At 39.4% G+C, this 27,917-nt stretch overlaps 1 protein-coding gene across 2 annotated transcripts; it reads left to right on the top strand.

Annotated features, from left to right (window-relative positions):
* The first annotated feature begins 594 nt into the window (after positions 1 to 594).
* ppm1bb (protein phosphatase, Mg2+/Mn2+ dependent, 1Bb) lies at positions 595 to 26,401 on the top strand. Of its 2 annotated transcripts, none has more exons than XM_072666871.1 (6): positions 595 to 977; positions 16,477 to 17,322; positions 18,236 to 18,353; positions 18,853 to 18,964; positions 19,178 to 19,235; positions 22,980 to 26,401. In XM_072666871.1, the coding sequence occupies exons 2-6, from the start codon at positions 16,492 to 16,494 to the stop codon at positions 23,007 to 23,009; spliced, it is 1,149 nt and encodes a 382-aa protein (XP_072522972.1). In that variant the 5' UTR covers positions 595 to 977; positions 16,477 to 16,491; the 3' UTR covers positions 23,010 to 26,401. The 2 variants fall into 2 exon arrangements, with proteins under 2 accessions (XP_072522972.1, XP_072522971.1); XM_072666870.1 differs by having other exon boundaries at positions 20,013 to 26,401.
* Positions 26,402 to 27,917: the final 1,516 nt, after the last annotated feature.

Raw genomic sequence — 27,917 nt, 5'->3', positions numbered from 1 at the left:
TTTCACATGGGTTTGGCCAATCAGGGGAGCAGTCATCCCCTTCATTAATATCTTGGTCTCTCAGTAGAAATTTATATTTGTAGGGTCTGTAGAAGCTGTTATTTCTGGAAATGATCTTATTTGACTAGACTACTAGTCAAAGACTAGTCTACTTTATTAAGCCAGTCGTGAGATCTCAGTTGGAAAATTGGAAAATGTTTAATTTCCAATTGTAACTTTTATTGCTTCTATTATAGCTTTTCCATGCCACTTTCATTATTTAAAATGCATTAAAATGCCGTTATGTTATGTTGTATTTGTATTTTGTTTTGTTTAATTTGACCATACTTTCATTCCTAATTTCACGTCTTTTGTATAAAAAGGTGATCTACAAAAAAAGGTTATTATTATTTTTATTACTATTATTTATTTTCACGCTGTGCACGTAATAGATGTAATTCAGTGACCGCGATGAATGACATGCGGGTAACCAATAAAATCGCCGGATTGGCCATCGGTGGCGGTGTTTGTCAGCACTGTAAGCCAATTAGCGAGCGCGTTTCTCAGGGGTTTGGCCAATCATCGCACTTTGGAGCGAAGTATCCCTCCCCTTCATCAAGACTCTGACCCGAAGAAGATCTTGGCCTCTGTGTGGAAGAAATTTATATTTTTAGGATCTGTAGAAGCGTTTATTTCAGACCATGATCCTATTTTGACACTAGGCTGTCAATACTTTATTGTACTGGTCGTGAGATCGTTTAGGGGGGCAGAGTTGGCTTTAAAAATGCCCAAGAATTCACGCTATCAAAGCAGTGAAACACCGAAAACGGAATTATCGGCTCTGATGTGAAGTCATATCTGTCCGTTTGTTTGTTTGTTTTTTTAAGGAAGGAAATCCTTTACAAGATTAAAAACGCTTCGGGGAAAATATAGCTACAGATATTAGAAACAGACGTTGAAACGGGACACCTTCGACATTCGTGGTATATCTTAAAAAGGTAAGTAGCTAGCTAGCTAGCTTGCTTGCTAGCGAGCTCGCTGTGTGTGTGAGTCAGTTAGCTAGCTAGGTCGCTAGCATGGCCTCGGTTTTCAGGGGAGGGTGGTGTTGTGCTACCTAGCTAAGCTGGCTAAACAGGTTAGCCTGCTAGCTAATGAGCTAACCCGTCTATACATACACACACATACACCCACCCACACACACATACACACACACACGCTAGCTGGTGGTGTGTGTGACCCGTGTTAGCCACCGTTAGCTAGCTAGGATAGGCTAGCTGTAGGAGGTGAGTGTGCCTTGCGTGTTGTGTAACGACGGACCAGGACAGAGCCGTTTACTGGTTTAGTTGTTTAATTGCTGCCTGACTTGTCGTGTAGTTTGACAGAGGTGGTAAATCCAGCTCTAGAAAGTAGTATAAATCCAGCCCGGATTTTAGCTTCAACTGCCTGGGCAGCTCTGCTGGAGTCGAGTCGCCCAGGCAGTTGAAACAAAATCCTGGGCTGGAGTTGTACGTTCTGGATTTGCCACCTTTGGTAGCTGATCAGGTACAGTAGCTAAATCCAATTTACAGTTAATGTCGTTTTGCTTGGATTTTGATCTGTTTTATCGCCAACAACCAACAACCAACAACCCCTGTGTCACTTATAATACACCTTTTAGTCAGGCTCAGCACAGCCTATATCTCATTTATGTCCAATTTATTTATTGTCTCTCATTAAGTGACACATTTCTGGTGACCTGGTTTTTAGTTCAGCTACACTCACCAATGGTTTATACAATATGTCCAAATGTTTGTGGACACCCCTTCTAATGAATGCATACAGCTACTTTAAGTTGCAGAGACAGATATGCATAGCACACACACACACACACACACAAACACAAACGACTTGTGTAGTTCCTGTAGGTAAGTATTGCCAACAGAATAGGACTCTCTGCTAAAGCAGGTGTATATAAACTTAGTGGTACCATGCCTTGGGTGGGCTAGAGGGGTATAAAGTCCTCAAACATTGAGCAGTGGAATTTTTGGTTGGGTGATGATCATCCATAAGACATTTGTTGCTGGATGCATTCAAATCCTTACAGCAATGCTCCACAATCTAGAAGAAAGCCTTTGCTGGACAGTAAAGGCAGCTAGTCCAACAAAAGCAGAATAAACTCCCTCTTTTCAAAAAGATTGTTTTTTCTTTATTACCCTTGGGAGAAACATAGAATGAGCAGGTGTCCCAATACTTTTGTCCATATAGTGTATTTGCTCTTGCTGGCATGCTGACTTGAGCTCCCTGTTTGGTTACTTTTGCATTGCTTTGCTCTGCAGTGTTTGTTTTGTTTTTTTTTGACCTGAACTTCTCAAAAGCATTTTATTGAGGTAGGAAGAGCATGGCTGGGGGTGGGAGACCTTTGAGGCCTGTAGGCAGATGGGCAGAACTGGGTATTTGGTATTTTGGCAAGTCAGAGGTTTTTAAATTTGTTATACTTGACATTTGTTTAAGCTGTAGCTCTGCTATTCTGAGTCCTGTCTTGAGTCATTTGACCCATGCTTTAACTTCACCAGCTTGCTCTTATCTTAACTGATGTGATTGGTGGGGACCGTTCATTAGTGACCTTTGTCTCCATATTTCCAGCATGCTAATTTGTAGTTTAGAAAAATATAGACCACACTTGATCTGTAACTTGCTTCAAACTTGAATATACTAATCTGTCGTTATAACTTGTAATACAAGGTATGTTTCTTGTAAGCATACATTCCAACCTCGACAGAGCTCTTTCTGACTTGTTTGTGGTTTTGTGAATCGGTTCAGGCTGAAACGTGTCTAGAAAAGATAGAAGTATGTGAGTTCTTCTGCTGCAGACTTGTTCTTAGTGAAATATGAAATTTTGAAGGTCATTGAACACGTAAAATGGATATGAAATGTTAAAAATGCGCTTATGTGAAAGTATTTCAGATGTATTAATATTGTAGACTGTGGCAGTAAATGTTTGGAGAGATTTAAGTCTAGGGTGGTGATGGTCTTTCTGCAGCTAAATAGTCAGCCTGTGCATTGACTGGTTTACACACTTGTTCTGTAACTTGCATCAGACTTAAATATATTAATCTTAATTTATAACTTGTAATGCAAGATACGTTTCTTGGAAGCATTCATTCCAACCTCTACAGAGCTCTTTCTGGCCTGTTTGTGGTGTTGTGAATGGATTCAGACTGTCTTGAGAAGTTTAAAGTATGTGAGTTCTCGACTTGTTCTTACTGAAATGTGAGGGGGAAACTTTTTGAAGGTCATTAAACACATTAAATGGATATAAGATGTTGAAAATGCCTTTGATGCAAAAGTGTTTTCGATGTATTAATATTATAGGTTGTGTTAGTAAATGTTTGGAGATATTTAAGTCTAGGTTGTTGTAGTCTTTCTGCAGCTAAAGTCAGCCTGTGCATTGATCAGTTTATATGAGAAGAGTTTGTATTCCAGTCCATACTATAACATGGGCCTGCTGGGTGCCAACCACATTTGTTTGGAAATTCTCTAAAGGTTTGACTACTGTTGTCATACCATAGGGCTTTCTATGTGGGTAAAATGATGACTTCCTTTTTTTTTTTTTTTTTTTTTTTTTTAACCAACACAGATGAAATGCACTTGTTGAACCAGGTTTTAAAAATAACTCTTGGTATACTGATTTTTATTCAACATTTGATGTGGTACATTCAGTTAAACAGGCCAGCTATTGTTTTATAGTACTTGGGCCCTAATAATATTAAAGTATACTCAAAAAAGCTTTTTAATAATAACAGTAAAATATTGTTAGTTCTATACCATGGCATCTTGAGGTTGATGTTACCTCTGATAGGAGCGCATTTTAATTAGTTGGGATGAGTATATCTAAACAAACAAGCAGAACATGCTTTTTTTCAGACTTTCCAAAAACTATAGAAGTGGAAAATGTGACCTCTGTATAACAGGTTTAGAATCAGCCATGTGTAACTTGTTGATTTGAGCTTGAGTTGTTTATCAGTTTTGAACTACTGACTATTGACAACTTAGCAGCAAGATAGCTAATCAGCCGGTTTGGGCACTTGAGGCTTCAATTGCCTAAAATCAACAATGAAAAGCCCTTTTTTGGAGGGATGTGGATGTAAATGTGAATGGGTTTCACAGGATCTCCTCTGTGATTTATTTCTTTATTTTATGCCCAGATTGGAAATATGTTTTTTCTTCCCCTCCCCACCTCCTCTGAAAAAAATACAGATTGAAATACTAATCCTAATTTTCCATCCAGATACCTTTTTTTTTCAGGCAGGTGTTGCCTCGTATTGAAAAAAGGACCCTGCAACATGATGTATTTAGTCTCTGAACAAAATGAAAATAAGCTAACTAAAAGCCAGTCTTCTGTACTCCATTGCCTTTTCAACTACATGATCATGTGATGCAAACATTAGTTTCCAAATGCTCACTCATACTTCTGTAATTTTAATGCTGTGTAAAATGTTCTCCCTGATGAACTAATCTTATCCAAATAAGGCTAGAAGTTGTTAATCACAATTATTATATGGCTGTTTCCAGCTAAATTGTATGCTTGTAATAAATGCATAAATGAGAGATTTTAGGATTTTATCTTTTTCAGAAGATTGAAGCAGCAGGTGGATGAGCACATAGGCTTGGTGTAAGTCTCAGTGTCATTCTCATGTCTGTCACTGACTAATCTATTAAACTTTGACCCAGGCAGCGGCACTGCTCCAGAGTGTGCTGACCATGCAGCCAATGTGCATCTGATGCTGTATGGAAAGGGATGGGGGCTGCTGAAGCATCAGGTTTCTACAACAGTGAGAAATGCAAATGTTTAGTAATTTAGTGTTTAGTCTGTTTATTGTGCAAAATGATAAACCCCCTTTTGTACTGTGACATTTTGACTGTTTGATTTGTCCTCTCTGATGTGAGATGGAAGTAAAGGTAATGTTGTAAGGCCAAGTAAAAGTCCATTTTTGGGGAATATATTGGTGACATTTACTGAATATCAGCTGTCTAGGTTATTGGACTATTTCATATTTGACACGGACTGCATGTAAAATATATAACAAGCTCTACTTGGACAGTTTTCTGGTGCGAAAAGGCTCCCAGTCATGCCCGAATATAAGTAACACCCAGTAGGGAACTGTTGATACCATGGCAATGTCAGGACGTATTGTTGGTTTTATGATTGTTTCAGAGGTGTTCATTACTACACTACGGGCATCAAGACTGCTACCTTTAGTTTTGCATACCTAACAAGCAACTAATAGTTCAGCAGGCCAGCCTGTAGCCCTTAACTAAGGGTTAATGATGATAGATAAAAGAATCGCACATGAATTGATTTTCCATTTGGGCTATGCCTTTGCCTTAGGCTTTACTTTAATGGAAAACAAAAGTAACTTTTTTTCTTTGTACAGAATATTGCTTAAGACCATAAAGTCCAGCCTTCCACTTTAAAGGGAAAATTCACATTTGAGCACTTCTAAATACTTTGAGTGGTTTCTTGGCATCTTGTTTTTTCTATCAGTTGCTTACTTTGTCCGTATATGAATATATGAACTAAAACATTTCATTTCTGTTAACTTTCACTGTCAAACAAACAAATAAAGGAGCCTCATTTTTCTTTCATTTATTTGACGCAACACTGACTAGATGATTGTTTTACCCACCCAGTGAACAAGGGAGGCCAGTTGTGCTCTCTGGAACTAGATGACTGGCATTGCCTTGTTTGGCATCACCGATTGTAGGGTCAGTGCTTGGGCAAGCTCCGGTAAAATCCTGCCGCTGTACAGAGTGGTGCACAACAAGAGTTTTCTGTGATGGTGAATGCAGCCTTTTAAATAAAGTTAGCTTTTAAATGGGTCTGATGGGTAAAGCTTTTCAGGAGTGCTGTTGCTTAGCTAAAACATGATTCAGATGACCGCTAAGCAGTTGACCTTCTGTTTGTTTGTATTAGCTGGACTTTGTAACCTGCTTTGTAAGCTGAACTCTCTTATTAACTTCTGTTTAAATTCACTGGCTTGTAGAATTGGCCTAAACAGTGGCAGTGCGCCGGCGTTCACTCTGGCTTTAGTCATACAAAAGCACAGCTTCGAACCTTCTGACTTGCTTAGTTAAACCTGTGCAGAGGTTCAAAAAACGTTAGATGGGAAAGCTACTGATTTATTCCCCCCTGTATTTTGACATAATTCAATTATGAATCAGTTATGAGGTGGTTGATTGCAGAGAGACCCATCACATCATATTTTCTTAGTGGTGATGATTGGAATCGGGGAACCGTCTTTATATATAATGTTGATTATGATTAAATACTGTTAAATCTGGAAGAATAATATTTTTTAGGACACCTACAGTGACCTACATAAAATAAAACCCAAAGAATAGCTTTTAAAACAGGACCAGCACTTCATCACTAAACTATTGTAAAACACTGTCTCAGGCATCAGGCAGCATATTGTGATCATTTTGTGTAACGTTTTTTCTGTGATGTTGCTTTTAAAGGCGTTAAACGCTTCAGACATCTGTTTCCTGTAACCACCAGTGTGAGCAGTTCTGACTTGGTAAGTTTTTCTACAAAGGAGCATTTTTTATTTTTTTATATATACTAAGGATTGTGCTGAAATTGAAAAATAGTGGAATTTCCTTTTCACTATTGTCCTTTAAGCCTAGACAACAATTAATTTTACAGTGTAAAAGCACTCAAGGGTTGGTGAATAAAACATAAGGTTAGGTAATTAAGTAGAAAGACCTGAGGGCTGAGTACCGGGATAGCTATGAAAGATGTTGCTGGCATTTGTCTTTACTACATTGTGTCTTGCATACTGGACTAAACTAAACTGAATGTTTTTTTTAGAAGTTGGCACTGAACGTGCTGTCTGTTTAATAGGCCTAGGAAGTGTTCACCTTTTCCAGTGAATTACAGCCACTGTTGTCCTTTAATAATGTCCGTTAATGACGGTGCCTTGAGGGCTCCAGTTGGCACTCTAAGCACTGTGGTTAAAACAAAGAATAAGAAATGCATTGGGGCTAAAATAGCAGATACCAAATCCATTCAAATATACCTGAATCAGGCTAGATCCACTGGATCGGATTGGGACATCCCGGTCAAATTCATGTCGCAGTAGTGAGGGCAGCACCTGTGGGTTGTCACAGAAGCTATATTTCTGCAGTGATGTCATGTAGGCTGAAAATACCATCGGTGAGGGCTATTGACCACAGTGCTACATACTTGAATTTACACATTTATAGGGTTTGTCCAAGCTATGTGGTTCTGGCAATTAGGGTGGCTAATAAATCATATTTTTATTGCAGTGTGAGTGTTCCTGATGGACACAACCTTAGGGACTACAATGAATGCACAGATCCACTTGCGTTACATGTGCAGCGCAAGCATGACGTCAGTACATTAATGGAGCGTAACACTACAAATCGTATGTGCTTCACAGTGCCAAGTGTGAACTGCTGTACTGCGGTGATAGCAAACAACTTAACTGGCTGCACATGCACATCTCAAAAACTACTATTACGGTCCCCAGCTACTAACCCTGTGGTATTCCTGGACCTCCAGGCGGTCCTTTTTTCCCATTCTATCCTTATGTTAAGTTATGGAAATGAGTTATGTAAAGCTACTATCTTAACGAATGTGCAGCATCATAAAGACCTTTGTCTAAAATTGAAAAACCTGACACAACTTGGAAAAGTTAAGTCTAAGGCCAAACCAATAATGAATCTGTATAGTAAATAATTAGAAAATTTATAATTCTTTTTTTTTTGTTGTTGTAATGAAACTTTTTTCATTGTATTAGTATTTGTCTATTTTTTTTTTTTTTTTTTTTTTTTTTTTTTTTTTTACAAAATGGCAGTCAACAGTAGTATTGTACTACCCCATGTAACCTCTACCTACACTCATCCCATCCCACCCAGCCGCCACACTCACACATATATATGCGCATAGTCTAATACTTAAAAATCCTCATGCTTAAAGCAACTTTACATATTTGATTATATTCAGCCATTTCCTAATTGTAGCTGGATTTACTCTATGAACTCTAGCTGAAGACAATCCTAAATAAGGCACATCTAAAAAGAAGTGCAATGTAATAGCGTGTAATAGAAAATTAGAAATAAGTAAATTTTTTTAAATATAATTATTCACACATTATTAGACATCAGGATGGGGGGGCTAAAAGGATCTGAACCATTTAACACATACAAATATATAAAGCTAAATGTCAGATTAACAGTTAACTTCAGAGGTGAAAACCTAACCTAAAAATGTGTATGGTGGATTTAAGTGATCTGTACGTCAGTCTGGTTCCTTGGTTTGTGGTTGTTTAGAAAGTATTCTGCATGTATCCATCTGGCCACATTTTACATTTAAATGAAGTGATAAATGACCCCATTGATACAATACTGCCTGTTTGCAGAGCATGCTTAATAGGCAAGAAAACAATGGTGATGTGAATAGTACTGACTAAAGCACTGTGGCTCTGTAAAAGCAACAGAGTACAGTAGTGTGTACTATAACATATGCACTGTATAGAATGAATGCATGCAAGCTATGTGGTTGTATGCTTTATGGGTTTGACTGGGTGTTGGCCGAAATGACTCAGGTTTAACTCTTTTGCTTCCACTTCCCCACTTGTGATTAGCACTCTGTGTGCAAGAACATGTTGTGCAGAGCTACTGAAAAACGTTCAGAGCGATGTTGGCAGGAGGGTGGAATATGTTAATTAATAAAAATTAATCAGCTGACATACTTTAGACCCTGTGAATTGTTCTTTGAAATATAGTCTTACAGATGTGAATCCACCCACAACCTCAAGATCTTTTGTGAGCCAGTACATTGTCTTTGGCGTCTAACTATAGTAAATACTTAAACTTTACTTAAATGTTAAGTAGTCCCACTAGTAGAACTTTGGTAACTTTTTAATCCCAAAAGCAGTGGAATTATTTAAATTAATTATTTCAGTATAATAAATATGTCTAATTCAACAGACAGTCATTTACTAAATAAAATGAACATTAAATTGTTAAAGTATTTGTATTGGTATTGCCTGTAGGGTTGGATGGTATAACACTAATGCTGTATACTCCGTTATTTAAAAAAAGTCCAAGGAATCTTAAAATGAGGCTGGTAGAACAGAAATGACACTTGTCATTTTGAAATGTGTCTTACCTAGTACATGGCCAAATAAGCCCACAGTATTGTAAATTTTGGCGAAATGCTGAGTTTGATTGAAAGGGAAAGCAAGCAAACCTACTGTACTAAATGTGCCTGAAAATAGTCGAAATTGCTTCTAAGACCATTCATTCGACTTTGTGCTGACATTTTATAGTATCACACTAACTTTTGTTATCGTGATGCACAATAATCTTTTGAGTACATAGTCAGTACTTTTTAGGATCATTGACCAACTGCACATTTCACCACTGCACAGTGTAATTGGTCCTGTTCAATTAGAGTAGAGTAGAAAAAAATTACAACACTGTTCCAAGTATTGGGAGAGTGGATAGCGATTTTTTAAATCTGCAGCTACTGGTCCACTTTTGTATGCATGACAAATATTGTGAAAACTGTCATGATAAAATTGCGATACAAATTGTGATAAAATTTTTAACCTATTGCCCAGCCTTAAAACAGTGACTGTTAATTTGCATCAGTGATATTTAACCATGATTAAAGTTGTTGCTTTAGCCTTTCTCATGATTTTCGTCTCACTGCGCCGTTTCTTTATTTCCTATTGTGATCTTTCAGTTAGATTGCTGCTTTCTCTCTGATGATTGGTGCAGACTGTGTGCTTCTACGCGAAAGGCGTGGATGTTTGCTATGCTGGTTTTATGTTTGAGATGCACAGCTTCACTCCGTATACTCAAGCACGTACATTTTGTTGCTGGGTTATTACGACAGCGGAGTACACCGTTATCTGATCTCAGAATGATGGTGGTTATAATGTAGGTGGAGACAAAAGTGTGTCCATTAGTCTGCAGTATGCTCCTTCATTCAGTTCCCTTGTTCTACAGTGATTATGATGATGGGGAGGAGGTGTAGAGATGGTGAATGGTTGCAGTGTGTGTTTTGTTTTTTCTTGCCATGTTTACACACTGTGACACAGATGACATTTTTGCTGTACAACTCACCGGACAGGCCAAGAATAGTCAATGTGCTTGACTCATTGACTGGCTCTGTGACTTCCTATTGTTGAAACTAATGTCCATGAGAGTTTCATTAGAAACCTTACAGTGTAAGTGTCATTTTTGGAGACATAGATCATTTTCTTTTTACCCTTTCTGCAACTAATCACACAGGACGATGTGGGCCAAGTTTTCAATATAGAACACCACTGTACATAATTTCTACCATGAAGAGATTTTTCTGTTGGGCACATGAGAAGTGAGATCTTATATTTGCAGTTCAACTAAACTAACTGTACCTAGTCTTGTTTACAAACTGACCATTATTCATTATGATCTACATTTTTGGAGGGAAAATGACTCTTATTGTTACTGACTGTTACTTCCTTGCATTGTCCCACACCAAGCTCCATTCGACAGTTGTCACAGTTTTGGCCAAGTGTGATTATAGTGTAAGCAAGACCATCTTTAACCTTATTTAGTTTGCATATGAGTGCATAGTGCATCCATAGTAGCACAGTTAAGTCTGATCAAGCACCATTCACTATTAGTGATAACATAGAGGAACGGCTTGCTCCACAAAGAACCAGGTTTGTGAGAGCGAGATGAGTGTAAATAACAGGATACAGTCATATTCACTTGTAAAGGCTCTTTTCCCAATTGAAATGATGTTCACACTCCATCTCTCACGACTCCACACTACATCTATTACACAACACCTTGAGCTTTGTTCACCAACTGTTCTCAAAAATAATGGACACTTGCACAGTTTTCACAAAGGTTCAGACATTCCCCAATGTTTTCTTATTTGGGATATTTTCAGGAACTTGAGATTCATCATTATAAGAGCATACCAGCAAACCGTTCTGTGGTTTAAAAGCACATAATGAATCTGATGTAGACTTTTTGTTAGGGCTTTTCTCAAGAATACATTTAAGAAAATAATATTGGTGAATGAGGCCTGTGGTTCTGTTTTGGAATTAAAAGTGGTTCTTCAATGGCAGTGATTAGAGAGCCATCTGAAGCACCTTTGTTTAGGAGTGTGGTGTGTTATGAATTACAGTATAACACAAGGCCTTTCTTTTCTGTTCATTGTGGAACAACAAAATATGCTGAAATATGCTTGATATGCTGCAAATCACAAGTGTAAATGTAGGACACAATAAGGCTCAGTTTGTGGAAGTTTCCATAGTCTTGTTCTTAGTGTAGTGACAACAGGGAATACATCCCACAGTTGTTCTGTTTGTGTGCAAAATCCAAAACATTTTCCACACAGTGTTCATATGTGTATATGAACAAATCTGGCCATATGTTATTGATAACATCACCATGTTGAATGCCTTTGCTTAAAGGTTGCTTATTGCTTTACAGTTGGACATAGACTAACTGCTTTTAATATTCAGTGTTTCAAACTGATAATAATGCAGTTTGTTAACTGAAAACCTTATTGACACAGTCTGTCAACACTCATTCCTACAGTGTTTTGTAAGCCTGATGACAATCACTTCTTTTTTTCATTGATGCTGTATTTCTTGGCAGCATTTTTTTACAGGGGAAGCCTATGTTTCAGGTTTCACTCTGCGGTTTGGACAGGAATGTCGCCGGCGACAGTTTCGGGGGGGTGAGAGGTCGAGAGTTTGTGGTTTCGACCATAATAAATGGGGGCGGGAGTTGTTTGTAAGTGAAGTGAGAACTCCCCTTCACTCTGTGTTTCAGTGTGGAAGTGTAATCCTAATGCTTGTCTGCTAGCACGAGGAAGAGTCTTTCAGTGATGAGTTTAAAAGGTGGGCTGTGCCTCTCAGAGAGCCGTGTTTACTCAGCTGAGTGGAGCTGGACAGATATAGCCTCACTCCATAAAGGGCCTTGTTGCTCATCTTTTGTTTTGATGCCTAGGTGATGCAACACGTCCTGTGTTAGCTGGGGGGAGTGGAGCAGTGATAAAGGGCAGTGAACTTCACCACACACACTATACCACTTTAGCCAGCATGTGAACACGTGTTTATCCAGTAGAGCTGTCAAAATGGGGTTTTCATTTCATGAAATGATTGAATACGTGATCTTGCAGATTTTTGAGGTGCTGTTCTGCCACATCCGAAAGATGTTCTACTAGATTATATGTGTGTGTGTTTGTATGTATGTGTGTGTGTGTGTGTGTGTGTGTGTATATATATATATATATATTATAACTTATTTATTTGTTTATATATTCTCACACACACGTACACACATTTGTATTCAGAGATATCTACAATCAATAACATCATCCTGCCATTTTTAAAATGTTTAAGGATTTCTGTCCTTGTTTCAGTGTTCAGTTTTTATCGTGACTGCTTTTGCTTTTTCTCCCTCACGATATCTTTCCTAGACTTTCATAATAACTGTCCTACCTAACATTTTGAAGGATCTTTTTGTTTGTTTCAGCCTTGGAGAGAAATTGTTAGTAAAACCTTGACTTATGTAGTGCAGTTTTCCTCAGAGGTATAAAAAGCTGGTTAATGATTAAACCCTTCAAGTGATGTATATTTGAGAAAATTACTTTGCAAATTTGGCAGATTTTTGGTTTTATTAAAAAATATATATATATTTTTTGTTTGAGTCTGGTAACAGTTGCTGAATGGTAAAAAAAAAAAACCCTGTCGTTATTTCAAACATGACAGGTAATAAATAACTATCTCATCTAGATGGTATCTGCTGATTTTCAGATCAAATATGCAATTGCCCATAATTTAGCCAATCATATTCTTCATTTGAGTTGCTTCAGTGTTTGCTGCATAACCCCATTAAACACAGCGTAGAAATCTAGGCTCCTGTGTCTAGGTTCTTTGGTTGTTTTTTTTGGGGTTTTTTTTGGGTAACTTTTTTACCTCACTAACCGGCTTCCACTCTCGAGGTTATCACTCAGTCCAGTACAATGAGAAAAGTAAATATGACTTCCTGCCTTGCCCTCTATACTAAAAGACCGGTTGAGATCGGTATTGGCTGCACTGGTGTGCTAACCATACCGCCACGACTTGCAGTCACTAGGTGGAGTTGGGAACAGTCGATTTGCTAACACGGACAGTACGGCATGAGCCGCACAGCTGTTGCTCCTGCTTTATGTTTACTGTTAAAATAACAGATATAATATAGTATAATATTTAGTTACACTTTTTAGTGTCCACTAAAACAAAAGTCACTAGGCAAAAAGAAACTGTTTAATACAGGTTTTTTTTTTTGTTTTTGTGTTTTTTCTTCCCGTCTGCCGTGTGAGTGGAGTATGTGTTGCAGCGCGTAGGGACTCTGATTCCAGACAAGGATTACAAACCAGTTATTCTGTTTTGAACAGAAACAGTGTTTTCTGTTTCTGTGGTGGTGTTTTATTGATTGTTTGTTTGTTTTTTGTTTTGTTTGTCTGTTATAATACAGCTGGGTTGGACCAAATGGCAGTTATTTATTAGCTGCCCCTTTCCATCACTCTTGTGATATGCAAGGCACACAGTTTCTTGATCAGAGTATAGATAGTTCCAGATTTGGCTTAGTACCAGTTCTACCAGGCAATGCAGTATAGTGTGGTTAAGTGCCATAACACTACGCTTGTAGTTGGATCATTGAATGAAGCTAAGTCCCCTGTTTAGTGTGTAGCACTTGAAGTTGCTTGGCAACGCCACAGTGTTTACTTTATTTTTAGAGTAGAGTGCTGGCTTACTAGCCGGCCAGATTAAGGAAAATAGGGGTAGAAGTCACAAATGTGCTTAATCAGGATGGGGGGTTACGGTTCATGAAGTTTATTGTGTCCTTTTAAGCAATGTTCTAAAAAACCAAAAGAAGACCACGCCAGCTTGAAGTATTTTATCGGCTAGTGGAATAAGAATTACAAACCCTGTATCTGAACACTGTACCACAATATCTAAATATGACAGTGTTAAAATAATCTACTGCTTACAGAAACTCATACAAGGTAATATACTGCAGTGAGTTCTTTTTGTACGTCATCTGTCTGGACCTCATCTACATTCTTTGTTTCTAATTCTATGTCCAGCCCTTGTTCTCACGCTCACTTGACCCCGAGGCATCCAGTGCTTCTGTGTAGGCTAGAATGTGGAGTTCAAATTGTCCTTCTCTAAGGGGTCGTGGCCTTGCCCTTCAATTCCTTTGGTGAATTTATGGCCAGTGGTACTTAAAGAATGCTGGACTTTCTGCCCAATGGATCAGATTCATTGGACAGAGGTCAGTTTGTATGGCAAGACCATTGTGCATTAATATCAACACTGAGATTAATGGTATAAGCCTGTGTGAAAGAGTACTTCTGTAAAACAGCTGTGAAACTGGATAGAACTTGACCCTTCCCAGGTGGAGGTGTACACCGGATATCTTTCCATCTTATAACTGAAGTGCTGATCACAGACCTGTATCCCTGATGGAATTTCTGTTTCGTTAAGCAGGTTCTCCTTGACGTTTCTTGATGCAAATGCAGTCCCAATACTCTCCCATACGAAGTATAGTGGTTTATATTCAAAATATGCTGCACCTTATATAATTAAGCAGCGTTACTTATACTCTATCCTGAAATGTGCAGTTCTGTTAGCGCTGATATCCACAAATCCCGTTAGCGTGATTTGTCACAATTTCAGTCAAATATAGTCATATTGCCCATCCCTGCGTCAATGGATTAAGTTGTATCATATGTTGTACCCATCTTTTGTGCTGTGTATAGTTAGACTTTTTCTGCCAGCTATATATTTCTATAATCTGCAGTGACAAACAAGAAGTAGTAAATGAACAAAAACATGTAAACTTTTCTTAGGCTTTATCCTGAAATTCTGCTTTTTGGAAAATGTACATGATCGCTGGTAAGTGTTTGTGAAAGGGGTTAATCTCCTTTGCATGAATGGGTTTAGAGGAGTGTGCCATCTTCTCCTGTCCAGTTGCAGCAGTTTGTAACCTAAGCTAGGCTTGTGGAGGGTTATAAATAGTGTGGTGCTCTGAGTGGGTGGAGTGGTCAAGCAGACAGCCTGGCAGATCCAGCCATGACGATGCATAACAGCCACCACATCCACCCCCACTCAGAGAACCTGCCTCGACCATGGAGTCCGGCACTCAACGACCTTTTTTGGGCACATGCCTGCCATGCCTGTCGTTTGTGGAGTTGAGAGCAGCAGCAGCATGGGCTGGTCTGGTACACCGCCCCTGTGTAATTCTGGCCTTGCTTTCAGAGGCTACAGGCGCTGGCAGTAGATGTGGACTAGGGTCTCCTGTATGCTGGAGCTTCCACTGGAACCGGGTCCTGCTGACTGCTGCCATTCTCTTGCTGGAACAACAGAGCGCACTGGCTTGTGCGCATAGTGAAGCATCTAGAGAGTCAGGTGGGCTGGGCTGGGGGCAGATTGACCTATCCTGTGACCTCTCTAGTAAGATCAGTTGATAAAACTTGGTTGGAAAAAGCTAGTTTGAATACTCCATTGTTTTGCTGGCCATCAAGGCCCAGGGTATTGAGCATATCTTATGTAGCATCCCATTTGTCTAATGGTTTATTTAGAGTTGGTAATGCATTTCAGAGGCTATTTCTGGAGGCATGTAATGATCTTAGGGTTGAGGTTCGCTCAAAGCAGCTTAAAGCTGCTGCACTCTTTAATGCTGACTACAGGAGTGGAGTTGTTGTGTGAAGTGTTGCATGTTTTTTGAGGAATGTAGATTGTTTTTTGTTAGTTCTTTATTTTTTAATTGAATAATTATATCTTGGGAATTATGTAAGCGACTTTTACATGTCTACGGATATTCTCACATCCAGACAGACCAAACAAAGTGACTAAGGAAAGAGTGACAATCTAGTCTCATTTTCTTCATTTTCCCAATTTGGTTCTGCTAATTAACCTATCCATTCGTAAATCCCCCTAGGCCAGCGTAGTTTAAGATTAAGTGAGATGGCAAATTGCGCGTTCTCGTACTTTGTTGCTGATGGCAATGCAGCATTCTCCTGGATCTGAACTTGCGACCCCCAGGCAGTAGTGGAAGCACATTAGATGGCGTCATTTTCTGATAGAAAACTAGGTGATGTTATGAATACAAAGGTTTATATTTAAAGCTGCATTTAGAGTTTTTTTTTTTTTTTTCTCCTCCAGCCTGTAGGATCTTTTTTTTTTTTTTTTTTCAGATTGACTATTTTCTTTCTCCTAATGTAAAATTTTTGTCTACCACCCAGACCAAGTAAAAAGTTGAGCGTCCATCATTTTGCAATTTACCAAATGTTTAACTTGGATGTGCACTAGGAAAGTTATTTTTGGGAATACGGTATTTAAAGTATTAAAGTACTCCCAAACGACAATTCCTTTTGTTGTACACTGACTAACAATGATTTCAATTTCTCTCTCGTCCTTGTCTCTTATATAGACGGTGTCCTGAGACATGGGGGCGTTTCTGGACAAACCGAAGACAGAGAAGCACAATGCCCACGGTGCAGGAAATGGCCTGCGCTTTGGCCTTAGCAGCATGCAGGGTTGGCGGGTGGAAATGGAGGATGCGCACACAGCCGTGGTAGGCCTTCCTCATGGTCTGGACGACTGGTCCTTTTTTGCCGTGTATGATGGCCATGCTGGCTCCCGAGTAGCCAACTACTGTTCTAAACATCTGCTAGAGCACATCATCACCAGCAGCGAGGACTTCCGACCTGGCCCCGACTCTGTGGAAGGTGTCAAAAGTGGCATTCGTTCAGGCTTCCTGAAGATTGACGAGTACATGCGCAACTTCTCAGACCTGCGGAATGGCATGGACCGCAGTGGCTCCACGGCAGTAGGCGTGCTGCTGTCACCTGAACACCTCTACTTCATCAATTGCGGAGACTCACGAGCTGTGCTGAGCCGGGCCGGACAGGTGCGCTTCTCCACGCAGGACCACAAGCCTTGTAACCCACGTGAGAGAGAACGCATCCAGAACGCTGGCGGCTCTGTAATGATCCAGAGGGTAAACGGCTCTCTTGCTGTGTCACGTGCCCTGGGCGACTACGACTACAAGTGTGTGGATGGAAAAGGACCTACAGAGCAGCTGGTGTCTCCTGAGCCAGAGGTATTTGAGATCCCCAGAGTTCCAGAAGAAGATGAGTTCGTGGTACTAGCCTGTGATGGCATCTGGGATGTGATGAGCAATGAGGAGCTCTGTGAGTTTGTGCGCTCTCGGCTTGAGGTGTGGGATGACCTAGAGAAAGTGTGCAACTCTGTGGTGGACACATGTCTACACAAGGTAAGAGTGGAGTAGGGTGGAATTTTACTGACATTACAGCTTTCTAGTTTTGTAACAATTATTGCTTAAATGTCATCAAGGCTTTAGGATTATTTTCCATTTAGCCATAGTGATATGTGGCATGGTTTCCGGAAGATGCTGGAAACATGCTTTTGAAATTCTGGTCTCAATATGATTGCTTGTTATGAAAACATTACCCAAACCATTACTCCATGTCTACCAGCCTGAACTGTTGACACAAGACAGGTTGGGTCCACGGATTTATGCGTTTGGGTCCACGGATTTATGCGTTTGACACCAACTTCTGACCCTACCATTGGTGTGCCTCAAAGCAGAAATTGAGATTAATCTGATCAGGCTGCATTTTGTCCTCAGCTTTCTGTTTTTGGCTGACACAATTGAAGCCTGGCATTCTGATGGTTGAAAAGAACGACATCCAAAGCTGTGTGTGTATCTGTGTAATTTAATGGATGATTATGTAATTGTAATTATGTAATTAAGTAGGTGTACAGGTGCTCGGTGAGTGTATGTACGTATATGTGAATAAAAACCAAAGCCTTTTATTAACACTCTTGTTTTGAATGGGCATTTGAACAAGGATGGATGTTTATCTGTGCTTTCTTATCCTGTTTGAGCATGAACTGCCTTCCTAGTACAGTTTTCACTTATAATCTCACCATACTTCAGAATGCTTTTTTTTTTTCCCCCCTCTCCTCTTCGAAAAATGCTCTTGTTCTGGTTAGTGTAGCAGAACGAAAAGATGTCATGATTTCCACTGAAAGTAAATACTGGCAAATGGAAAAGGGAGCACAGATTTATTACAGTTTACATTAGCAGTGGTACTATAAATGTGAACACTGAATTTTTTTTTTTCCTCTACTTCCTTCATTATATTACATTTTTTTCCATCCAGGGCAGTCGTGACAACATGAGTGTTGTGCTGGTGTGTTTCCCAAATGCACCCAAAGTATCAGAGGAGGCAGTAAAGAAAGAGGCAGAGTTGGACAAGTTTATAGAGTCTCGTGTTGAGGGTAAGAGAATATCATTGTGGCTTTAAAATCAGCATATTGCAAGTCAATATTTGTCCATACTTCTTGTGGCGTATTTAGCTCTGTTATGATTAGCTATGATTTTTTTTGGTCTTGCACTTAATCTGAGGGTCATAAATTGGTCAAATTGGGGAAAATGCAAGGTCTTTTTGTTGTGGAGGAAAATATCTTCTGTGGTCAAGCCATCAATTTCTCTCTTCTCACTCTGAGTTTATGGTTAAATATTTGCAATTATAGCAGGGAAACGCCTGACGAATTGTATTCCTTACTTTCACCCGTGTAAGTAATGTTCTATAACCCTTGGCTATGTTAGATACTCTTTTGAAAGCCAAGTCAATTGCCTCTGTCTGCAGGAATGGTGAGATTAATCAAATCTTGCATCCTTATGTACTTTCATTCAGAAAGTATAAAATTTGTAGTTAAGATGTTTCATTGGCCCTTATTGTTCTGCCTGTATAATAGAATTTTTCTGACCTTGCAGAGATCATGGAGAAGTCAGGGGAGGAAGGTGTTCCTGACCTGGCCTACGTTATGCGTAACCTCTCTGCTGAGAGCATCTCAAATTTACCACCAGGAGGTGGTCTTGCTAGCAAGTATGAAAACTCACCTTCAGCATTAAATTCTAATAGTTGTCCCTATTGTTATATTAAATACTTAAGTTGTTTTCGCTGTTTCCTCAGATTCGGGCACTAAAATGGTCACGTTAGCAGTGGCTAGTTGGCCAGTGAGGACAGTTTCTATCTGTTTCTATCTATTCTTTCTTTGCTCATTGGAATGGTCTTGTACCTTGTTTCTCTAACCCCCAGGCGCAGTGTAATTGAGGCAGTGTACAACAGGCTTAACCCACATAGAGAAGAAGATGGGGTGAGTTTTCCTTTGTTATTGATATGAAGCATTGTATTATTAGGAGATCATTACAGCACATTGCCTTGTGTTAAACCAATTCAGACTTCACTGTCTCATGACTTGCAGATATGATGGCCTCTGTGAAGGTTAGGTACAATTAGACACTTAAGCAGGTTCTGTATTCATTACAACCTCTCTTGATATTTTGGTGTTGTGATCTTTTTCTTGTGCAGCTTAAGGTTTGGGGTGGTACTTGAGGAGGTGATGTGAGGAAATTGATGAGCGCATGTCCTCTTTAAACCAGTACTAGCACCTGAATTCAAAATGCTGTCTTGAATTCATAATCATTGCTTCTTAGGGAGATTGTCTTATCTCTGGCTTTGTTTCAGTCTTGTGTTTGTGTTGCCTGAAAACATGTTGTATTTGTGCAGGACGAGAGATCCTGCATAAATACAGTTGTACATCAACACTGAGGTTTCAGTGAGGTTTCAGTGAGTCAGATATTTGGGTTGATCTCTGAACACCAAGGAATTTGCATTGCTAAGTATGTTTTTATTGTTGAGCAGATGTCTGCACATGTTTGCTAAAGTGCTTATCCTCACACGATTACACATCGCACATTCATCAGCTGTCAGCTTCTCTGATTTGGGGCAGCTGTCTCTGTCCCTGCACCCTATTGAGTCTTTCTTAATGATGCCAAGATCTTAATGAGCCAGGATGAGGGCAGGCGGCCTGTGCTAATCAGGTCCAGTTTCTTAACCTGCTCTGTCCACTGACACTGGCGTCTTGCACCAGGACGACCAGGGAGGCGCGGCCGCTGCGGGTGAGGAAGAAGAAGGCAGTGCTGCTGCCCATCTGCTGGAGGCGCTGCGCCAATTCCGCCTCAGCCACCGGGGCGAGTATCGCCACGTGCTGGAGCAAGCGCTGTCTGGCTATCGGCTGTCCTGTGAGCCAGGCGGCACCCCGAGACCAAACCCTCAAGAGGAACCTCGCTCGCCCCCGCCATCCCCTGCCACTGAGCCCCTCAACTCTGAAGAGGGAGTAGACGAGGCAGCCACACCACCGCCACTCGACGAGCTCTCTGATCCCCCTGTTGCATGACCTTTGTCCAATCCAGTAACCTCCAAAACCCTCTCTTTATCCTGCTCACCAACTTTCCTCTTTTCCCTCTCCCTTGCTCACAGCACTAGTCAGCTCCCTGAATGTCTTGTGGCACGGCTCCCAACCCAGTGAACAGTTCCAGTGCAGGTTTTTGGTTAATTGTTTGTGTAGATATCTAAAAGTTTTTGTGACGCTGGCCCAGACCTGGGCTCAGGTAAATCAATTGAAGAGAAGACTTGGAACTATAATCTTGTAACTGAAAACCTGCCCTGTAACTCTTAAGTGATGTCAACCTTGGCATATCCCAGCACTGTCTGCAGTCAGCACTTTTCTGATGCGCAGCACTTAGTATTGACCTAACTAGACCTTGTGGAGTCGTAGAGTCTATTCAATTGCTATTCAAAGAGCATAATTGAGTATAGAATTTCAGTGGTTATGCGGAAGCAGCGGTTTATGATAAGGGTGCAAAAAATATCCCAACCACATTTCAATGTGATATTCCAGTATTTATCCCTTGTAAATAGCTAAATATACTATGATATAGGAAAATACAATCTGGGGCTTGCCAGGGACATCAGTGATTTCTTGCTCTTGTGCACAGTAGCACATGCTGCTTGTCATGCAGTGCATGTGTACCTTGCGTTTGGGTTGTCTTTGAATTAGTTTTAGGGAGTGATTGAAATTGTATGACACTTTAATGATGCTAGAAGTGTCTGTCTGTCTGTCTGTCTGTCTGTCTGTCTGTCTGTCTGTCTGTCTGTCTGTGTGTCTGTGTGTGTGTGTGTGACCAAATATGTGTAATGGCACAAATATGAGATGAAATATGATTATTGAACAGTATCTCTGAATTAATGAATGGGATTAATTGGTACAAATGGATTGGTTTTGTTTCATTAGCCTACATTAATAATGATTAGTATCATAAAGTCTCATATTTGCTGTCTTCTTTTTGAGTGCTGCAGGACTTACCAGGCAGTTTCCATTAAAAAGCACAAAAATGTCCAAGCTGCAGCACTAATCGAGTACTAAACATCACAATGAAAGTTGTGTAATTCCCCTATGAACATGCTTTCCCCCACTTGTTGACCTGTTCCTGTGCTCCTATTGCCCAAGTTCACTCAGGGTGGTTGTCTGGCTTAGAGTGTATATCTTTCATTATCATCCTCAGGTTAGCCAACAGACCACTGGTATACGATCATTCTTATATGTCTGTATTTTGCAAATTTTGCACAGAAACACTCAGCTTGTGAACAGGATGGTATGTCATCCGGTCCACAGTGGTTAAGTGTCATGCCCAAAGATACTGATGCTTCTCATTTTGATGGGTTTGGGTTGTTTTTTTCCCCCTTTTTTTTCTTTTTCTTAATTTGCATGTGGAAAATTGTTTATACACATTTGGCGTTTGATTTTGCGTTAATTTAGCATAACTGCATGTGCAAATTTCTTGAATAACGAATGCTTGCTAATGTTTATTACCCTACTAATTTTGAGGACGTTGTGGGGTTAGTATTGTTTAGTATCCTTTTCTTTCTTCTATTAATTGTCAGCAATTCTGTCAGCATTCAGCAATTAGTACAGTTTTTCATGGTTTGGGTTGGAGCCTTAGGAAGACTTCTGATGTCCATCCTGAACAGTATGTCTGTGTTCAGCTTCTTTGATTCTTTGATGTTTGTTTTCTTTTGACCAAATAAATCTTATTGAACAGTTCGTTTGTTGTGTATGCCGTTACTTGTAAAATTACTGCATCCTTGGATTTGAGTCCCTTATCAATCAAAACTTTTTATTTTTTTTAAACCTGGTAAAAGCTTTTGGACTTTTTATATTTATAGGGTTGTTGGTTTTGATGCATCTTGCTGCATGCACCCTCCTTAGTAATGAAGTGCCATTTTGGCACCAAATGTTTTCACCAGAATGGTAGGCATATCAGCAACTTATTTGGGAGGTTGTATGTCGTAACATCTGATGCTGTAAAGGACACATTCGAAGATGTCATTTTGAATCCGTGAATTTCTATTTAATATCGATGTATAATGTCCTTAGGTGAGTATAGGTAAGGTGCGTTTTTGGACGATGTTGGGCTTTTTGGTCTCAAATTGCAGAGTTGGTGTCTTTTGAAAACAAACTGTTGTGTGCGTTGCTGCAATATAACAGGCTGTGCTTTTATTGGTTACAAGGTACGACTGCAGTGTTAACCCTGTTTCTTTTTCTGACATTATAGCAGGCTCAGCATTTTTCTGTGACTCCGGTTTGTGTGCTACTCCAGTTTTCGTTTGTTTATTCATTTTTATTTTATACTTATGTGCAAGTTCACAATGAGGTTTCCTAAAGAAATCTCATTGCTTGTGTGTGATGCACCTCAAGTTGTAATAGAACTGCCTTCCCGAATTATTTACTGCTGTTGTCCCCAGAATCATCACTATTTTTGACATATTATACCAATTAGTTAATTTGCTTAATTTCCATATTAAAGATATTAGTCATTAGCTTTTTTTATTATTATTATTTTAAGGAATGAGTGGGCATACTCATGTGGCTGTCTCCTTGGTTATTTTTAATTTTTTGGTTATTATCGTTCACCACCATTTTTTGTTTGTTTTATTTTTTATTTTTCCCCCCTAGATTGCTCATTTCTATCCCTCTCTTGTTTTCTCCCTGTCGCAGAATGGAGGCGACCTGGACGACCCCTGGTAACCAGAGCCACCCACGGCCCCAGTCTCCACCTGAGAATGTCCGCAGTTCACACAGAAGAAAATCCTTACTAACACTTTTTTGGTTTTGATTCCAAGAAATTCATAGGAAATGTTAAAGTGTCTGGAAAGTAAACACAAAGCAACACACACTTCTTTCGAAGATAAGGAATCTGCAGTAATGATTTTTAGAACTGCTGCATTGTATGGTGTAGAGAGAATTAATTTTCATCCCCCCACCCCCAATCATTTCCCCTGCCCACTAACTGAGTGACGACGAAACTGAAGATTTATTTCCCCTGCCCAGCGAGAGTGATGAGACTTTGAGGATTTGTGGCGTGTTGCTGAGCTGTAGGAGAGGACTCTGGACTTTACAGGTGGACATATGGCAGCGCCAGTGTGTGCTTCGAAAGGGACAGGGGAGATGTTAGGACCTCTATTCTGGCAGGGAGCTCTTGCATAAGGAGTGTACCCTGTGCTTCCTCACCTGTATCTCAGACATAGCTCTCGTCCCCAGCCCAAAGCATGTTCAGCTTCTGAGAGACAAGGCCGATAAACGCTGCTTATCGGTGTTCACCACGTTCTGCTCCGCCTGCCAATGAACACCCCAACTCTACTTAAAACCCCTGCATTTCCATTCTTTACAGATTCTCTCATGTTCTTGGTCCTGCTGCTTGTAAGTTCTTATGTATCATTTTATGTTCAGTTTGGGGTTATGCTTACTGTGTTATGCTACTTTTTGGTGCTTGCAGTAAAACAAACGAAGAAATAACAAAAAATAACAAAAAAAAACAACGAGTATAGCACTCATTAGAACAGGAGTCAAATAGGACATGCTCACCTTGCCGCTTGAGATGAAAGACAACTACTGAAGGCAGTGTTAATAATGGTGAGCTTTTGGGTTTTGGGGCTGATGGCCTTGTGTGCTGACCTCCACTTCGTAAGGCATTCACTACAATGCAGAGGTTCCAGATTATGTCTATCAGGACTCTCAGCCAAGTTTACATTTTTCCACCATTCCAGCTTGGAAATTTGTGTGCAACCATCGTTAAATAATTGATTGGCTCAGGCATAATCTTTTGTGGAGTAGAACATAGATATAGACCAATTGAGGATTCTGAAGAACTGAATTATGAACCTCTCCTACTTTAAAATCCTTTAAAATTAGAGTCCTTTTGTTTTGCTACTTTTATCCCTTATCCTTTTCTCTTTCTCCTCCCTCATACCTACTAGCGCTCCTCACTGTGGTTGCTCTCCATCAAATTGCCTTCTGCCTTTTTCCTTTAACAAAAGTATAAAAATGAAAACATTAAAATTTTAACTTAATTTTTTAAAAGAACTTTTAAGATTTTCATTTAATATTATTTTTGTGTTTTTTGTATGATCATATGGTGTAATTGGTGGTATTTTCAGTCACATTTGATTACAGAAAACATGACTTTAAATAAATAAAATATTTGAGATTGTTAAGGTTGATTATTTCTAAGACGAAACTGCATCTATATATATAATTTTTGTGCGTATGCACACGTACAGCGGTATGTAAAAGTTTGGGCAACTCTAGTTACAATTTGTTACTGCAAATCTGTGAATAGTGTTCACAGATGAGTGAGTGAGTTTAAGATGACTTGATTTCTAAAAGCCATTAATTAAAAAGAGGACACATTTCTTTAATATTTTATGCAGGGTTTCTTTCATCCTTTACAGGTTTGTTATCAACCATCCTGCTGTAAAAGGCATTTTTGTATTTTTTTTTTTTTTTATAATGGTATAATTGCTTCCAGGTTGCTTCCAGAGTTTGCTGATATTTCATGAAATCCATAGGTTTTTTGTTTTGTTTTGTTTAGTTTTTTTGCTCATTGCAGCCAAAAGTTCTGCTTTAACTTCATCAGTCCACAGGACCGGTTTCCAGAGTGCACCAGGCTTGTTTAGATGCCCCTTTAAAAGATATAATGGTCTCTTGCAGTGAATGTTCAGATTGCTGGGCAGCTGCTTAGAGAAGCCCATGGTGGCTGATTGTTCGGACGAGGTTTGAAGGGTAGAGGAGTATTTCGAGAGCATTGAAATTTGCACCGTCGCATGAAACTTGGTGAAAGCTTAAACCTCTCTTGTGTTGCCCAAACTTTTGCATGTACCAAAAAAACAAAACAAAAAAAAAAACACTAATTTTGTTTAAAATGTTGACGAATGTGTCCGTCTTTAGCTTTATGCGTTTAGGGGATCAGCTCACCTCCTACTCAAACAACTATTCCCTGCACCGGAAATTCAAACCGGGGGTGTCCCAATCTTTGCCTATATATATATATTAGTAAAATAGTGTATATGTATGTTCAGTCAGCAAAAACATGAGCGAGGGGAGTGCAATTATTTCTCCCTTTGATAGGTACTTGAAACGTTGGGTGATAGTTTTTGGGGTGTTTTTTTTGGGGGGGGGGGTGATTGTATTTACAGTAGTGTTGATTTCAGATTTTTAACTGTGCCTGTAAGAATCAATGAAAGATCCATTACAGTGGGTTTGCTTGCAGGGCAGGATAGCTACGAATGAATGTAACCCTTGTTTACGCATACACTCACTCATACATATATGTTTGTATATACACATGCGCTGAATAACACGAGTGTTGCTCACACCCTCATGCAAGTTTCTTTATATTTTTCTGCTTATATTCATGAATCAAACACTCATTTTATGCATTCTGTCTCTACAGAAACTTTTATTGCGCTTTTTTGTTTGTTTGTTTTTTTCCCCCTTTCCCCTCCTTGCGCTTGATTATTCATTGACCTCACCTGATCTGGTGTGTAGCTTTAAAATGCCTGTTAATTGAATTGAATTAGATGATTGTTTATGTATGTATATATATTTTTGCAGTTGTTTTTTTCCCCACTGGTACACACACACTTGTAGCCATATGCTGGAAAGCTTAATTTTATTATGGATAGGAGTTAAATTTACTAAATGATTTGCAATTGAAATGTTAAAGATTATATATTTTGTGCTGTGGGTGCCAAAGGGCAAGCACCTACGTTTTTGTACATCTACAATTATTGATGAATAGAATGATTCTTGTGACAGATTTTATTTATTCAAAAGATTTGGCTTTATGAGATGTGCTATGTGAGAGGGAGGGGGTTGTGATGGGAGCTGAGAGGAAGACTGTTGGCCCAATCTGTTTTAGATGAATCTCTTTTTCTCTCTTTCTCTCTCTCTCTCTCTCTCTCTCTCTCTCTCTCTCTCTCTCTCTCTCTCTCTCTCGCTCTTTTCTCTCTTTCTCTCTGACCTTCTCAATCTAATCCATGTAATGATAGCCCCCAGTATGATGTTGTGATGTTTCATTAGCATACAGTGAACCTGATCTGTTATCAATAAAGGATTGCTAAAGGTTGATGTTAATACCACTACTTCCTTATTTGTAGAAATCATTCCCTTCTTTCCAAAATGGACATCTTGGTCAGAACCACTAAAAAGTGCAACTAACTTCAGATTTTTGCTGTTGTAGGGTCTGTACTTACTGAAGGACGCAGACTGTTGTGCCAGGGTTGAGACACAAGAGGGCATGGTTACTGCACTGAGCAATTTGAGATGTAATTACTATAGGTGTGAATCTCTAATACCACTGTGCTGTCTGAGGGTGTTGTTTTATTGTCCTCTTGCAGATACTATGTTGTCTAGGTTTTTGATGTCTTCATAACTTCAGTGACTAGTTTGAGTTAGATGTTACAAATGTAAGGTTTTTTTCCTTTACTAAAGTTTTTTTCCTATTTTAAAAAGATTTCTGATTGTAGAGAACCTTACATGAGATATACAACTTTTACAGTATTACCAGTTTAAGGGTTCTTCCTTTTGAACTGTTTAGAGTCATTACATTCACACACCTCATTTATGAATTTGTTTTTCTAACAAATCATCCACTGAAAGGTTCTTTAGGGATATGGTTCTCAAAGTGCGCTTCAGCACCCCATTTATATAGCAAGGGTGTCTGCAGGCCAATATAAACTGAGGCACTAAGACACATCACCGTATCACTAGACTCCTCGCTCTTTAAATCTACTAAATATTAAGTTCCACGGCGACTACATCAGGTTTGGATTTTAAAAATGGCCTCTCCAGGTTTGGACAGATGAGGCAATGAATCTTGTTACAAAAGTATATTGATTAAACCAGAATATCTGAATATTTTCACATGGTAGAATGATGAGGGCACAACTGAGGATATTTTAGTTGACAATCACATTTTTTTCTTTACAAAAAATAAGGTGGTAGTTCTATGGCGAAGAACATATGAAGGACTCTGGATCAGATAAACACAAACCTACTGGCACCATGCCTAATGCCAGATGTGGGCTAGAGTGGTATGACTCCCCAGCACTGAGCTGTGGCACTGTGTTCTCTGGAATGATTGTGCTTCATCCAATACTTTTGGGAGGAGGTGGGGTTAGGGTTATCATCTAACATCACCGTCTGACCTCACCAACACTTTTGTCGCTGAATGCAATCAAATTCTCACAGCAATGCTCCACATCTAGTAGAAAGCTTTCTCTGGTGGTAAATACAGTTGCTTCAACATAAGCAGATTAAAAAAATGAATAATAATAATATATATAGCTAGCAGCAGGTGTCCCAATACTTGTGTCCATATAGTGCATGATCTTAGAAAATTGCTTGTGTTAATCTGTGTCTTAATCAGGCGCTGTGGATCAGTTCTGGTATTTTCTTTTTACCATTGTACCCAAATTGAATGGCCTTATGGTGCACAAATCAGCATGTATTTGGTGTATCCACATCCCTCGTTAACAGTTCCTGGGATGTGTGGGTATTGCTTTTGTTGAGATTTAGCAATAGTCACGATAGTTGGAGTCACGCTATTTGGAGAGTTGTGTCTGAAAAGAAAGACACTGTGGTTCATTAAGAGGA

This window comes from Salminus brasiliensis, chromosome 22 (genome assembly GCF_030463535.1).
Source record: "Salminus brasiliensis chromosome 22, fSalBra1.hap2, whole genome shotgun sequence".
NCBI lineage: Eukaryota > Metazoa > Chordata > Actinopteri > Characiformes > Bryconidae > Salminus > Salminus brasiliensis.
Note: the sequence above shows the minus strand (reverse complement) of the source record. Positions and strands in the feature narration are given on the sequence as shown.

Coding starts and splice junctions, on each gene's coding strand:
- ppm1bb (XM_072666870.1), top strand. CDS start 16,492: ATGGGGGCGTTTCTGGACAAACCGAAGACAGAGAAGCACAATGCCCAC. Junction 17,323..18,235: donor TGGACACATGTCTACACAAG/GTAAGAGTGGAG, acceptor TTTTCCATCCAG/GGCAGTCGTGACAACATGAG. Junction 18,965..19,177: donor GGAGGTGGTCTTGCTAGCAA/GTATGAAAACTC, acceptor TCTAACCCCCAG/GCGCAGTGTAATTGAGGCAG.